The 13683-nt window shown below is 33.0% G+C and overlaps 1 protein-coding gene across 1 annotated transcript in view; it reads right to left on the reverse strand.

The window, feature by feature from the left end:
* reps2 (RALBP1 associated Eps domain containing 2) overlaps window positions 1-13683 on the reverse strand; it is a 109115-nt gene that overhangs the window by 8824 nt on the left and 86608 nt on the right. Inside the window, exon 15 of the mRNA XM_056449279.1 lies at window positions 12381-12470. Within this exon, the coding sequence (XP_056305254.1) occupies window positions 12381-12470 (90 nt within the window). The remainder of the gene's footprint in view (window positions 1-12380; window positions 12471-13683) is intronic.

Consider the following 13683-nt stretch of genomic DNA (forward strand, 5'->3'; position numbering starts at 1 on the left):
GAAAGTGATTTTTGCATAATAGCTCACCGTTAAATAAATATACAGTTAAAGACAAAGTTATTAGCCCGATTGTAAAATTTTAATACTTTATTTCTAATATTACTCAAGTTAAACAGATCAAGATTTTTTAAACAGCATTTCCTATTATATTTTTTCTTCTGCAGAAAGTCTTATTTCTTATAGAAGTAAAATGGTGAAAATGGTCAGTATTATTACCCCCTTTTTAAGATTTTTTTTCTATTTTTGATTTGCTACAGATCAAAAAAAAAAAAAATTGCTGCCCAATGACTTGCCTAATTAACCTAACTTGCCTAGTTCACCTAGTTAAGCCTTAATAACTACAGAATAACTACAATGTAACTACAGAGGAGTCAAGTTTTAAATAGGAAAATGATCGAAACTAGTCAGTTTTGAGCGGGATGCTAATGGTCTAATCCGATTTAATGATCTATGCTAAGCTAAGCTAAAAATGCTCCCTTCAGACCTGAAGATCAACTGAATGTGTTAAAAATGGTGTTTAACTCTAGGGGAGCTGTAAAATGAGTCTATATCTCATAAGTGTGTTCCTTTAACAAATTTTCCTTTAACTGTATTGTAAAGTGAGACCATACATTCATTCATTCATTCATTTTCTTTTCGGCTTAGTCCCTTAATTAATCTTAATATTAATGAATGAAACGCCAAGTTATCTAGCATATGTTTTACGCAGCGGATGCCTTTCCAGCTGCAACCCATCACTGGGAAACACCCGTACACTCTTACATTCACACACATACAGTACATTAGGTCAATTTAGCTTATTCAATTCCCCTATAGTGCATGTGTTTGGATTGTGGGGGTAACAAGAGCACCCGGAGAAAACACATGCCAACATGAGGAGAACATGCAAACTCCACACAGAAACCCCAACTGACCCAGCTTGGGCTCGAACCAGCAACCTTCTTGCTGTGAGGCAATCGTGCTATGCACTGCGTCACCGTGACTCACATGTGACCATTTTATTTAATTTATTTTTTTACTTGGATGAATGTAAAGGTCTTGCAGAACTAAACTAAATACCTACATAAAAGGGCCACTTTAAGTGTAAGAGGAGAGAAGAAGAAAGATAAACACCAGAGACTTCCTCATGTCTGCATTTTCCCTCTCGTGTTTCCAAAAGCTAATTTCCGAGTCTCTCAAACTGAGGAAGTGGGCACAGAAAAAGAAGTGAAGGGCGCATTAAATTCTTCCCTCGCTCTTGAAAGTGAATTACGCAGCTCTCCCTGAAGCTGGCGGACGTTCATGCGTCCACATCCATCAATAAACAGACTCTGGCCTACAACACTGCTGGATTTCACACAGATGCCACTGCAGTTCAGTTCATCACGTGTCGCTGAAACCTCAAATATCCACATCTTTTTCCTCAAAAAAAATTACCTTTTTGTAGTTAACCCACTATAGTGTTTAATTATAAGGTTTAAGTACTATATTTTAGGGTCATTTATAGCACAATTTTTGCAGGATGAGCTTATCGGCTTGTCTCATAACATACATACATATATATATATATATATATATATATATATATATATATATATATATATATATATATATATATATATATATATATATACATATAAGTCCTATTTCTTTAATTTCGGCTAGATTAAAAACAGTTTTAAATTTTTTAAAATCCATTTATAAGGTCAATATTATTAGCCCCTTTAAGCAAATTCTTTTCCCCGATAGTCTACAGTACAAACCATCATTATACAATAACTTGCCTAATTACCCTAACCTGCCTAGTTAGCCTAATTAACCTAGTTAAGCCTTTAAATGTCACTTTAAGCTGTATAGAAGTGTCTTGAAAAATATCTAGTCAAATATTATTTACTGTCATCATGACAAAGATAAAACAAATCAGTTATTAGAAATGAGTTATTAAAACTATTATGTTTAGAAATGTGTATAAGAGATCTCTCCGTTAAACAGAAATTGGAGAAAAAAATAAACAGGGGGGCTAATAATTCTGACTTCAACTGTGTATATAAATGTATATATATATATATATATATATATATATATATATATATATATATATATATATATATATATATATATATATATATATATATATATATATATATATACATATACATATACACACACACACACATATATATATATTATATATATTAAAGCCATCTCTCTTATGTGTAATTTGCTTTCAAAGCATCTTTTACAGTTCAGTTTTAGCGATCTTCACAATTGACAATGGGGTATTTGCACACAGACTTTTCATTTCAGTCAGCCAGCCCCAGCATTTCTAGTTAATTGTCATTCCATACAAAATCGACGTGTTTATGATCTGATATCTTTAAAAACCAGCGATCCTCAATGTCTGGCTGAGATACGATATAAATTGTGTACCAGACCAAACAAGAAGCACAGCATTAAATAACATTTTTCCACGTCATGTCTTTAAAAATGGAAATTAATTTTACCCTAGTATTATCAATGGAGTTTCTGCGCTCGCCTGCTGCTAATGACGGCAGTCTCTTTTCACACTTTGACAACCAAATGGATGCTTAAGTCTATTTAACTGATTATTGAATTAGATTACAATGCCAATGCTGTAAAAGGAACCTTATGAAATAAAAAATAGTCACACTTTCACCGGAAGTTCATCGTTGGCTGAAAAACACTAGCTGTGCATACTGTATAGCCCATTGTGCTCCCTTCGCAGTGCACTTTTAAAACATTTATGACATTTTGAATGCAGCCGTGGAAACCAGAGCACCTGGAGGAAACCCACGCCAACACGGGGAGAACATGCTAACTTCACACAGAAATGCCAACTGACCCAGCCGAGGCTCGAACCAGAGACCTTCTTGATGCGAGGCCACAGTGCTAACCACTGAGCCACCGTGCCACTCACTGTAAACATTCAATCACTTAAAAAAAATGCAGTGTGCTGGATAAGAATGCTCTGTGGCACCGGGAATCTGCTCTTTATGGCACAATGAAAAGTAATAGCAGAAACAGGCTCGATTGCGAGGCCGTAAATTTGTCTGGAAAGTCATAAAGCGGGTTTGATTTGCTGCGGCATGAAGGAGTTATTAGTCGAAAAGGCAGGAGAGTTATGAGCGCGACACGATGGCGTGAAGCTAACGGTGCCCACTGATGCCTTTAAAACTGACTATTACACCAGCTAAGACTATTAAAATAATGACAATTCAGACATATTGAAGAAGGAGAAGAAAAAAACGGAGATAAATGTGAACACCTGCGAGAGAGGAAAGAGGAATGATGACGCTTGCTTTGTTGGGCTGGGTCAAATGGTCAAAACTGGTCAGTGAAAACTTGTTGGCACATGAATACAGTTATTTGTGTTAACAACAGCGCCACCTTCAGTTTGCATGTTGTATTGAGATGTTGTTTTATTTTACATAATAATAATAATAATAATAATAATAATGATAATAATAATAATAATAATAATAATAATGATAATAATAATAATAATAATAATGATGATAATAATAATAATAATAATAATAATAATGATAATAATAATAATAATAATAATAATAATAATAATAATAATAATAATAATAATAATAATAATAATAATGATAATAATAATAATAATAATAATAATAATAATAATTATAATATAAGTAATAATAACATTTATTAACATTTAATAACAAACAAAATGCAAAGTAATTAGGACAAAAAATAAAAAAAGACTGTCTTTTTTGTTTAAAATAAAATAAAAATTTAAAATTAAAATAATTAAATTAAAATAAAAGTTTAATAAATTTTTATTTTATTTTAAACATAAAGGCCAGTTCTCTTTATATTAATTTAGTTACTAGAAAATTATATGTTTTATATATAATAATATAATGTTACAAATAAATTATATGTATATGTGGCTTTATGTTTAAAATAAATAAACAAAAAATTAATTAAAGACAAATTACATATATTTTAATTTAATTTTAGACATAAAGGCCAGTCATCTTTGTTTTAAAGTAACTATGTTTTATAAATAATTATATAATTTTACATATAAATTATATGTATAGGGTGACACGGTGGCGCAGTACCGTAGGTAGTGCTGATGCCTCAAAGCAAGAAGGTCGCTGGTTCGAGCCTCGGCTGGGTCAGTTGGTGTTTCTGTGTGGAGTTTGCATGTTCTCCCCTTGTTCGTGTGTGTTTCCTCCGGGTGCTCAGGTTTCTCCCACAGTCCAAAGACATGCGGTACAGGTGAATTGGGTAAGCTAAAAATGTCCGTAGTGTATGAGTGTGTATGGATTTTTCCCAGAAATGGGTTCCAGCTGGAAGGGCATCTGCTGCATAAAACATGTGCTGGATAAGTTGGCGGTTCATTCCGCTGTGGCGACCCCAGATTAATAAAGGGACTAAGCCGAAAAGAAAATGAATGAATGAATGATATGTATATGTGCCTTTATGTTTTAAATTTTTTTTTATACATTTTCTTTTAATTTTATTTAACTTAATTTTTTTAAACATAAAGGCTAGTCATATTTGTATTAATACAATATTATGTTTTATATATAATTATATAATTTTACACATAAATTTTATGTATATGTGCATTTACGTTTAAAATAAAATAAAAAATGTATTAAATAAAATAAATTGAATTTTAATTTAATTTTAAACATAAATGCCAGTCATCTTTATGATAATTTTGTGTTAATATAAAATTGTTTTAAATATAATTATACATATAAATGATACGCATATGTGTCTTTATGTTTAAAATAAAATTAATTTAATTTTATTTTATTTTTAAACATAAAGGCCAGTCACCTTTGTATTAATTTTATGTTAATACAAAATTATAAGTCTTATATATGATATACTTTTCCCAAAAGGAGAGAAGATTTATTCAACACATTTCTAAGCATAATAGTTTTAATAACTCATTTCTAATAACTGATTTATTTTATCTTTGCCATGATGACAGTAATAGCAGTGGCGCAGTAGGTAGCGCTGTGACTTCACAGCAAGAAGGTCGCTGGTTCGAGCCTCGGCTCAGTTGCAGTACAGGTGATTTGGGTAGGTTAAATTGTCTGTAGTGTACGTGTGAATGAGTGTGTGTGGATATTTCCCAGAAATGGGTTGCGGCTGGAAGGACATCCGCTGCATAAAAACATGCTGGATAAGTTGGCGGTTCATTCCGCTGTGGTGACCCCGGATAAATAAAGGGACTAAGCTGAACAGAAAATGAATGAATGAATAATGACAGTAAATAATATTTGACTAGATATTTTTCAAGACACTTCTATACAGCTTAAAGTGACATTTAAAGGCTTAACTAGCTTAATTAGGTTAACTAGGCAGATTAGGGTAATTAGGCAAGTTATTGTATAATGATAGTTTGTTCTGTAGACTATTGAAAAAATATATAGCTTAAAGGGGCTAATAATATTGACCTTAAAAAAGTGGATTTAAAAAAATTAAAAACTGCTCTTATTCTAGCCGAAATAAAACAAATAAGACCAGAAGAAAAAATATTATAGGAAATACTGTGAAAAATCCCTTCCTCTGTTAAACATCATTTAGGAAATATTTTAAAAAGAAAAAAAAAAAATCAAAGTGGGCTAATAATTCTGACTTCAGCAGTTTATGTGTCTTTATGTATTTTTTTTATAAAATAAAATTTCAATTAGAAACTTCCTATTTATTAAAATTACTCTTTTTTTTCTATTTCTTAACATAAAAAGCGTCCAACTTCTCATTACTATTTTAATTATTTTATTTAAGGCTTTAAATAATATTCAAATTGCATTAAATTGATCAAAATAATATTAATAAAATTAATGCTTTTAATATTTATTTGTTTGAGCAGAAAAACATGGTAAAACTACATATTTTTTATTTATTATGCATATATGTATAGTATAGTCACCGGCCACTTTATAAGTGACAGCTTACTACTACCGGATTGGACCCCCTTTTGTCTTCAGAACTGCCTTAATCCTTCATGGCATAGATTCAACAAGGTACTGGAAATATTCCTGAGATTTTGGTCTATATTGACAGGATAGCATCACACAGTTGCTGCAGATTTGTCGGCTGCACATCCATGATGCCAATCTCCCGTTCCACCACATCCCAAAAGTGCTTTATTTGATTGAGTTCTGGTGACTGTGGAGGCCATTTGAGTACAGTGAACTCATTGTCATGTTCAAGAAACCAGTCTGAGATGATTCACGCTTTATGACATGGCACAACATGCTGCTGGAAGTAGCCATCAGAAGATGGGTACACTGTGGTCATAAAGGGATAGACATGATCAGCAACAATACTCAGGTAGGCTGTGGTGTTGACACGATGCTCAATTGGTACTAATGAGCCCAAAGTGTGCCAAAAAATATCCCCCACACCATTACACCACCTCCACCAGCCTGAACCATTGATACAAGGCAAGATGGATCCATGCTCTCATGTTGTTGAGGCAAAAATCTGACCCTACCATCTGAATGTCGCTGCAGAAATTGAGACTCGTCAGACCAGGCAACGTTTCTCCAATCTTCTATTGTCCAATTTTGGTGAGCCTGTGTGAATTGTAGCCTCAGTTTCCTGCTCTTAGCTAACAGGAGTGGCTTCTGGTGTGGTCTTCTGCTGCTGTAGCTTATCTGTCTCAAGGTTCAACATGTTGTGCGTTCAGAGATGCTCTTAAGCATACCTCATATATTAGAGATTTATTTTTTAATAAATATTTACATTAACAAACATTATGTTTTTAATTTTGCCACTAAAATGAACCCTCTAAACCACAAATAATATACTAACACCATTAAAAGAAGGTTTGTGCCTACACTACAGTATCTTCGAAACGCCTGACTTTTGGAAATGTGCTTGTCAGATTTATAGCTATAACTCCCACAACTCTAAGAAATGACTGTGCTGCCGCGATCATGTTTCTTCTCAGCGCTTTACAGAAGCTATGAGGGGTAAAAAGGCCATAAAGATGAAGGATGGAGGATCAGCAGAGTTATGAACATCTGATCAGCCACCCTGCGCTCATATCTTCATATCTTACAGCAGGATTATCTTTCACAGAGCTCAGATATGTGCAGGTGCCTGTGCTTTCCAAACAGTGTGTGTGTATAATGTAAGCTGAGGTAAGAACGGCCTGCAGTGGCTGTGTGTGTGTGTGTGTGTGTGTGTGTGTGTGTGTGTGTGTGTGTGTGTGTGTGTGTGTGTGTGTGTGTGTGTGCGTGTGTGCGTGCGTGTGTATTTTCATTGCACTCCTGTGGCTTTCTACTCTTATTAAACTGTGGGAAAGTGCCGTCTCTTCCCAGCCTGCAGCCACAGAAACATGAGAACACATACACACTCACACACTTGTATACACGGTTTACGAGGACTCTCCATAGGCATAATGTATTTTATAATGCAAAGACCTATGGCAAATTATGAATGTCAAAAAGACCCTGTTTTAAGCATTTTGAATTATGAGGACATCAGACATGTGCTCATAAACCACATTAATAGAGCACAACTAGGTCAAACCCAAGCCATTATACAATTTCGTGTCCTCATAAACCTCATAAACAAGTACACACACACAGATTTCTGTAACCAGTGTGTGTACAAAGAAAGTTCACGCTCTCCAAAGATGACATATAATTAATAACCGAGATGTTGGACCGCAGGAATGTGTGTCTGTGTCATTTTACTGATAATATATACTGTTGAAGTTAAATTATTAGCCCTCCTGAATTATTAGCCCCCCTTTAAACTGTATATTTCATTAAAAGGGACATATTATGCGTCTTTTTATAACATGTCAAATAAATCTCTGATTTCATCTCAAAATACCCCACAAATCATTTATTAAAGGTGCAGTAGGGTATCTGCCTAAATGCTAACCGGTTAGCATAATATCTTTTAAATACAATCCCTCCCCTGCCGTCCAAAACCCCACCTCCTGAAATCACGAACGCACACATTAAAGAAGATAGAAAGCCACTACATCACGTCATTCGCCAGTTAGAAAACTTTATAGTTCTGTTTAATACTACAACTCTGAATGAAAAACTGTATTATATCTAGAACTTTTCAGTTGTGTAGCAAGCAAATCAAAACTTCATCAATCTCACTCATCAGCCTCACTCTTTCACGCACTTTGTCCTAAAGAGACTACTGTATGCTAAGTGTTTGGCCAGTGGCGTGCAGGAATTACATTTATTACTAAGCTATACTTACATGCTATTTCCGAGCGAATATCCAGAGTAGCATGATAAGCACAGGTAAATATAGCATGATAAACAAAGATAAATATAGGAAAGGTGTCACAGACTGTCATTGTTCAAAAATAAACCACTGTGACTATAAAACCAACTTGATCTCAGTAAAGCAGGCTAAGCGGGAAAAGCGCTATTTACTGATGTTTTCTTGTTAAACTAAATCAAAATCTACATCACTGATGCTGGAAAAGGACCTTATGAAACTGAAAATAGTCTCATCAATCTATCGCCAGAAGATTTCAGTGCCTGAACTACACTTCTGTGCATATAACCCATTCATAACAACACAATCTACATCAGCTTTGCGTGACTAAAATAGTTTTGAAACAGAACATTACCTGTCTAACCAGCCTGACCTCACGAGAAAACGTAAGTATTTTACGTTTTGTGAGTTTAGTGGCTAACTCGTACGAATTTGTACAAGTTCAGTCGTACGAAATTGTACGATTTTAAAAAGGAGGCGTGGCACCTAACCCCACCCCTAAACCCAACCGTCATTGGGGGATGAGCAAATCGTACGAAAATGTACGAATTAGATCGTACGAATTCATATGACTTAGCCACTAAATCAAAAAGTTACGAATTGCAGTGAGATTGTGTTGGTCTAACAGAAATACTTCAGCCATGGTGTCGTCCTTCCTCCAGCGTGCAGTTTTACAAATCTACATTTGCTGACAGAGTTTGGGCTACTTATCAGAATTATGGGAAATTATCGGCCTATCAATATTTAATTGGATGAACATTCTTATACCTTACCCAGAATATAAAAATACATATGAATACATTTAGATCATTTACTTTAATCAGTACTATTGGACTGTGAAGAGACTTTCAACCAGCACAACAAAAAATGTTTCTGAAGACGATCACCTGCTGCACCTTTAAGCCTGTCAAATTTGTCTCTATTTGGGATTGAGCAAAAACATCCATTGTGTGCGCATCCCTTACATTATTCAAAAGAAAAGGGCCACATTGTCCCCTGATAATGTCAACAGACTGGACTGTCTTAGCAACTGGCTGAATGTAAAGGAGGACTAAACAAAATTGTTTCTACTTCATAATTAATGTCCTCAACTCACAGCAATACAACTTTTCAATGAGTGCAATTGTTTGTATTCATTACTTTATTATTATTATTTTTCTAATTTCCATATTAGCAACGCCTGTATTTTGACATTTTTTTGCAGTCCAATTAGAATCCAACATGGAAATCATTTTTGTTTTTATTGGCATTGATTGTTTTGTAATTCAAATGGCATTTACATGCCTGTGTTTTAATTTCTGTAATAAATATGGCTGTCAAGCCAACAGTTTGAGGATCTTGATGGTGTATTGCAGGTATGTTGTTTACATGAACAAATCCGTGTTACAAGTTAAACAAAAATTCTAATAAACAATTATATTTTGAATTTAAATAGTTTTTTGTCTTGCGTTTACGTTTGAATAGCCAAAATTACAAGTTTCAGTCATTTAAATGCGATTAAATCATGATTATTTGAAAAAAAATTGCGATTAATTTGTACATTTTTTTTAAATCAATTGACAGCACTAATTTACACTAATATATATTGGAATGTTTTATATATATATATATATATATATATATATATATATATATATATATATATATATATATATATATATATATATATATATATATATAAATAGATGTAAGTAAATGTAAACCCCTTTTTAGCATATTCAAACAAGAAGTATTAAAGAGTGATGTTTAAACCCCTAGAATTAGTGCTTATTGCTTTGTATTTAATAGGCCTATTTGCTTTTATGTTTATATTACCCTCTCGTTTCGTCTTTTTTTTTCTCATGCATTTGTTATATATTTAATTCAGATTTCCCTTGTTGTTTAAAAATGAGCTATAGTTTGTAGAGACTGTATTCTGTTTTATTTATACTGTAAATCTTTTGTTGTTCTAAATAAAAAACATTTAAAAATATGATGATGATGATGACGCCATGTGATCGATCATCATGACTGCCGCAACTTTGAGCCCCAAAGTGTCCGGCTTGACAGCTCCGTTTTTAACTCCGCGCCCGCAATGGGCTCGGCTAATTTTGTTGATTTTGTTTGGGTTCTAGTCGAACGCACCTAAAAACCAAAACAAGAGCTGGTGCCCTTGAGGACCACCAGAGGGCATTGCAGCAAGTGTGACAGCGCCAAATACGTCCCAGGAGCTACGTTTTTTTGCAGTTTTTGTTTTCGCGAATCCACCAGAGGATTTTTTTTACATCTCAAATTTCTATGGGATTCACGACTGCTGAATTAGCATAAATCCACCAGAGGCTGCTGTCCCCTGACTGGCTGAATGATCGACTGACCCACCCTCCTTCTTCCCTAAACCCAGCCAATAGTGTTTTCAAAAGCACCGACTTACTTCTGGCTACATAATTCGCGATCTCCAGAAATGTATATAGGGCTACGTTTTCAGAATGAGCCTGTGTTGATTAGTTTACTATTGTAAAAAAATAAGATTAATAAAATTAAATTCCCATTATGTTCATTCCAGAAGGACTTTCACATCTGAACTTAATACATTGTGTGATTTACATGCATATACTATTATATACGTTCTAACTGCAGGTTAACTATCTTTATATATATATATATATATATATATATATATATATATATATATATATATATATATATATATATATATATATATATATATATATATATATATATATATATATATATATATATATATATATATATATATATATATATATATATATACATATATATATATATATATATATATATATATATATATATATATATATATATATATATATATACATATATATACATATATATATATATATATATATATATATATATATATATATATATATATATATATATATATATATATATATATATATATATATATATAATTTCAACTGATAAAAGCTATTAGTTACTAGTTACAGACAGGAGGTTAAGGAGTTGGCTGTCTGGTGCAGTCACAACAACCTGGAGCTCAACACGCTCAAAACAGTGGAGATGATGGTGGACTTCAGGAGAAACCCCCCTGCTCTCCCCCCACTGAGCATCATGGACAGCATTGTGGCAGCAGTGGAGTCATTCAGGTTCCTGGGCACCACCATCTCTCAGGACCTGAAGTGGGACACTCACATTGACGCCATTGTCAAAAAAGCTCAACAGAGGCTGTACTTTCTTCGTCAGCTGAGGAAGTTCAACCTCCCAAAGGAGCTGCTGAAACAGTTCTACACCTCCATCATTGAATCAGTCATCTGCACATCAATAACTGTCTGGTTTAGCTCAGCTACTAAATACGACCTCCAAAGACTACGTCGAATAGTTCGGACTGCTGAGCGAATCACTGGTACAACCCTTCCTACTCCCCAAGAACTATACTTATCCAGAGCGAGCAGAAGGGCTGCCAAAATCACTCTGGACCCCTCACACCCAGCACACTGCCTCTTTGAACTTTTACCTTCTGGTCGACGCTACAGAGCACTGCGCACCAGAACAGCCCGACACAGAAACAGTTTCTTCCCTCTGGCAATCCATCTCATGAACACTTGATGATGATAATAATTGTGGAACCAACACTACTTGCCATACACTTTTATACACATATACACTTATTTAACAACACACTTTACATGCCAATTTGCACATAACAGTTGCACATATAACGTTGTATATAGTAATATAGCTGTACGTACACTTGTCAATCTGTATATTTGCATTCACTACTTACTTCTATTTTTTAAAATATATTTATGATCTGTTTTTTGTCCTGTCTCTGTTATCCTGTTGCACTGTAGAAGCTCTGCCACGAAAACTAATTCCTCGTATGTGTGAACATACCTGGCAATAAAGCTCTTTCTGATTCTGATTCTGATTCTAATTAAAGTTATTAGTAAATATTAAATTAAGGTAACTAATAACCTTCATATTTCTGAATTTGATTGTAATGCAGTAATGTGCATCTTTTGTAAAGCTGCTCTGAAACAATAATCAATGTGAAAAGCGCTATACAAATAAACTAGAATTGAACTGATTTAACAGTGTGTGTACTGTACATGTGAGCGGGATCAGTGTTGACATCCACTCACCTCCTCCCTAAACCTGCTGAAATCTGCAAAGTTTGGCTGCTGAACGGCCTTCTGGGAACTTTTCTCAGAGCCTGGGAGGAAGCTGAAGATCTGAGACAAAAATTAGGCAACATGTTATTGCACAATACTGAAATACTGAAGAGGCCAGTAAAGGCCAGAAAACAAATAAATCTCTCAAAGCAAACGGAAATGTAATCATTGCCTGAAACAAATCAGCAATCTGATTGGATAAGCCAGCTAAAAAAAAAAACAGAATATTTATTTATTTACTTGCTTTATTTATTTATTAATTTATTTGCTTGCTGGCTTTTTTCTTTATTCATTTGTTTGTTGGTTTGTTTATTTATTTATTTGCTTGTTCGCTTATTTAATTGTTTATTTATTTATTTGCTTGCTTGTTAGCTTATTAATTTATTTGTTTGCTGGCTTATTTATTTATTTGCTTGCATTATTGTTTATTCATTTATTTATTTATTTGTTTATTTATTTGGTTGTTTGTTTAATTGCTTGCTTATTCAATTGCTTGTTTATTTATTTATTTGCTTGCTTTATTGTTTGTTTATTTATTTGTTTGTTGGTTGGTTTATTTATTTGCTTGCTTGTTTGCTTATTTATTTATTTTTTGGTTCATTTATTTATTTGCTTGTTGTTTAATTGTTTGCCTATTTAACTGTTAGCTTGTTTATTTATTTGCTGGCATGTTTGTTTATTTATTTGCTTGCTTTATTTTTTGATTTGCTTGCATGCATGTTGATTTATTTATTTGCTTGCTTGTTTGTTGTTTTGTTTATTTATTTGCTTGCTTGTTTGTTGGTTTGTTTATTTTTTTGCTTGCTTGATTTTTGTTTATTTATTTGTTGTTGGTTTATTTATTTGCTTGCTTTTTGCCTAATTGTTTACTTATTTAATTGTTTGTTGTTATTTTTTTCTTTGCTGGCTTGTTTGTTTGTTTATTTATTTGCTTGTTGGTTTATTTTTTATTTGCTTGCTTGTTTGTTGGTTTGTTTGTTTAATTGCTTGCTTAATTTTTGTTTATTTATTTGTTGGTTGGTTTATTTATTTGCTTGCTTTTTGCTTAATTGTTTGCTTATTTAATTGTTTGTTATTTTTTTTCTTTGCTGGCTTGTTTGTTTGTTTATTTAATTGCTTGTTTATTTAATTGCTTGCTTGCTTGTTAGTTTATTTTTATTTATTTGCATGTTTATTTGTTTAATCCTTTGCTTATTTAATTGTTAGTTTTTTATTTATTTGCTGGTTTATTTATTTATTTGTTTGTTTGTTTTATGCCATATAAGCAGCATTG

The sequence above is a fragment of the Danio aesculapii genome, chromosome 23 (genome assembly GCF_903798145.1).
Source record: "Danio aesculapii chromosome 23, fDanAes4.1, whole genome shotgun sequence".
Taxonomy (NCBI): Eukaryota; Metazoa; Chordata; class Actinopteri; order Cypriniformes; family Danionidae; genus Danio; species Danio aesculapii.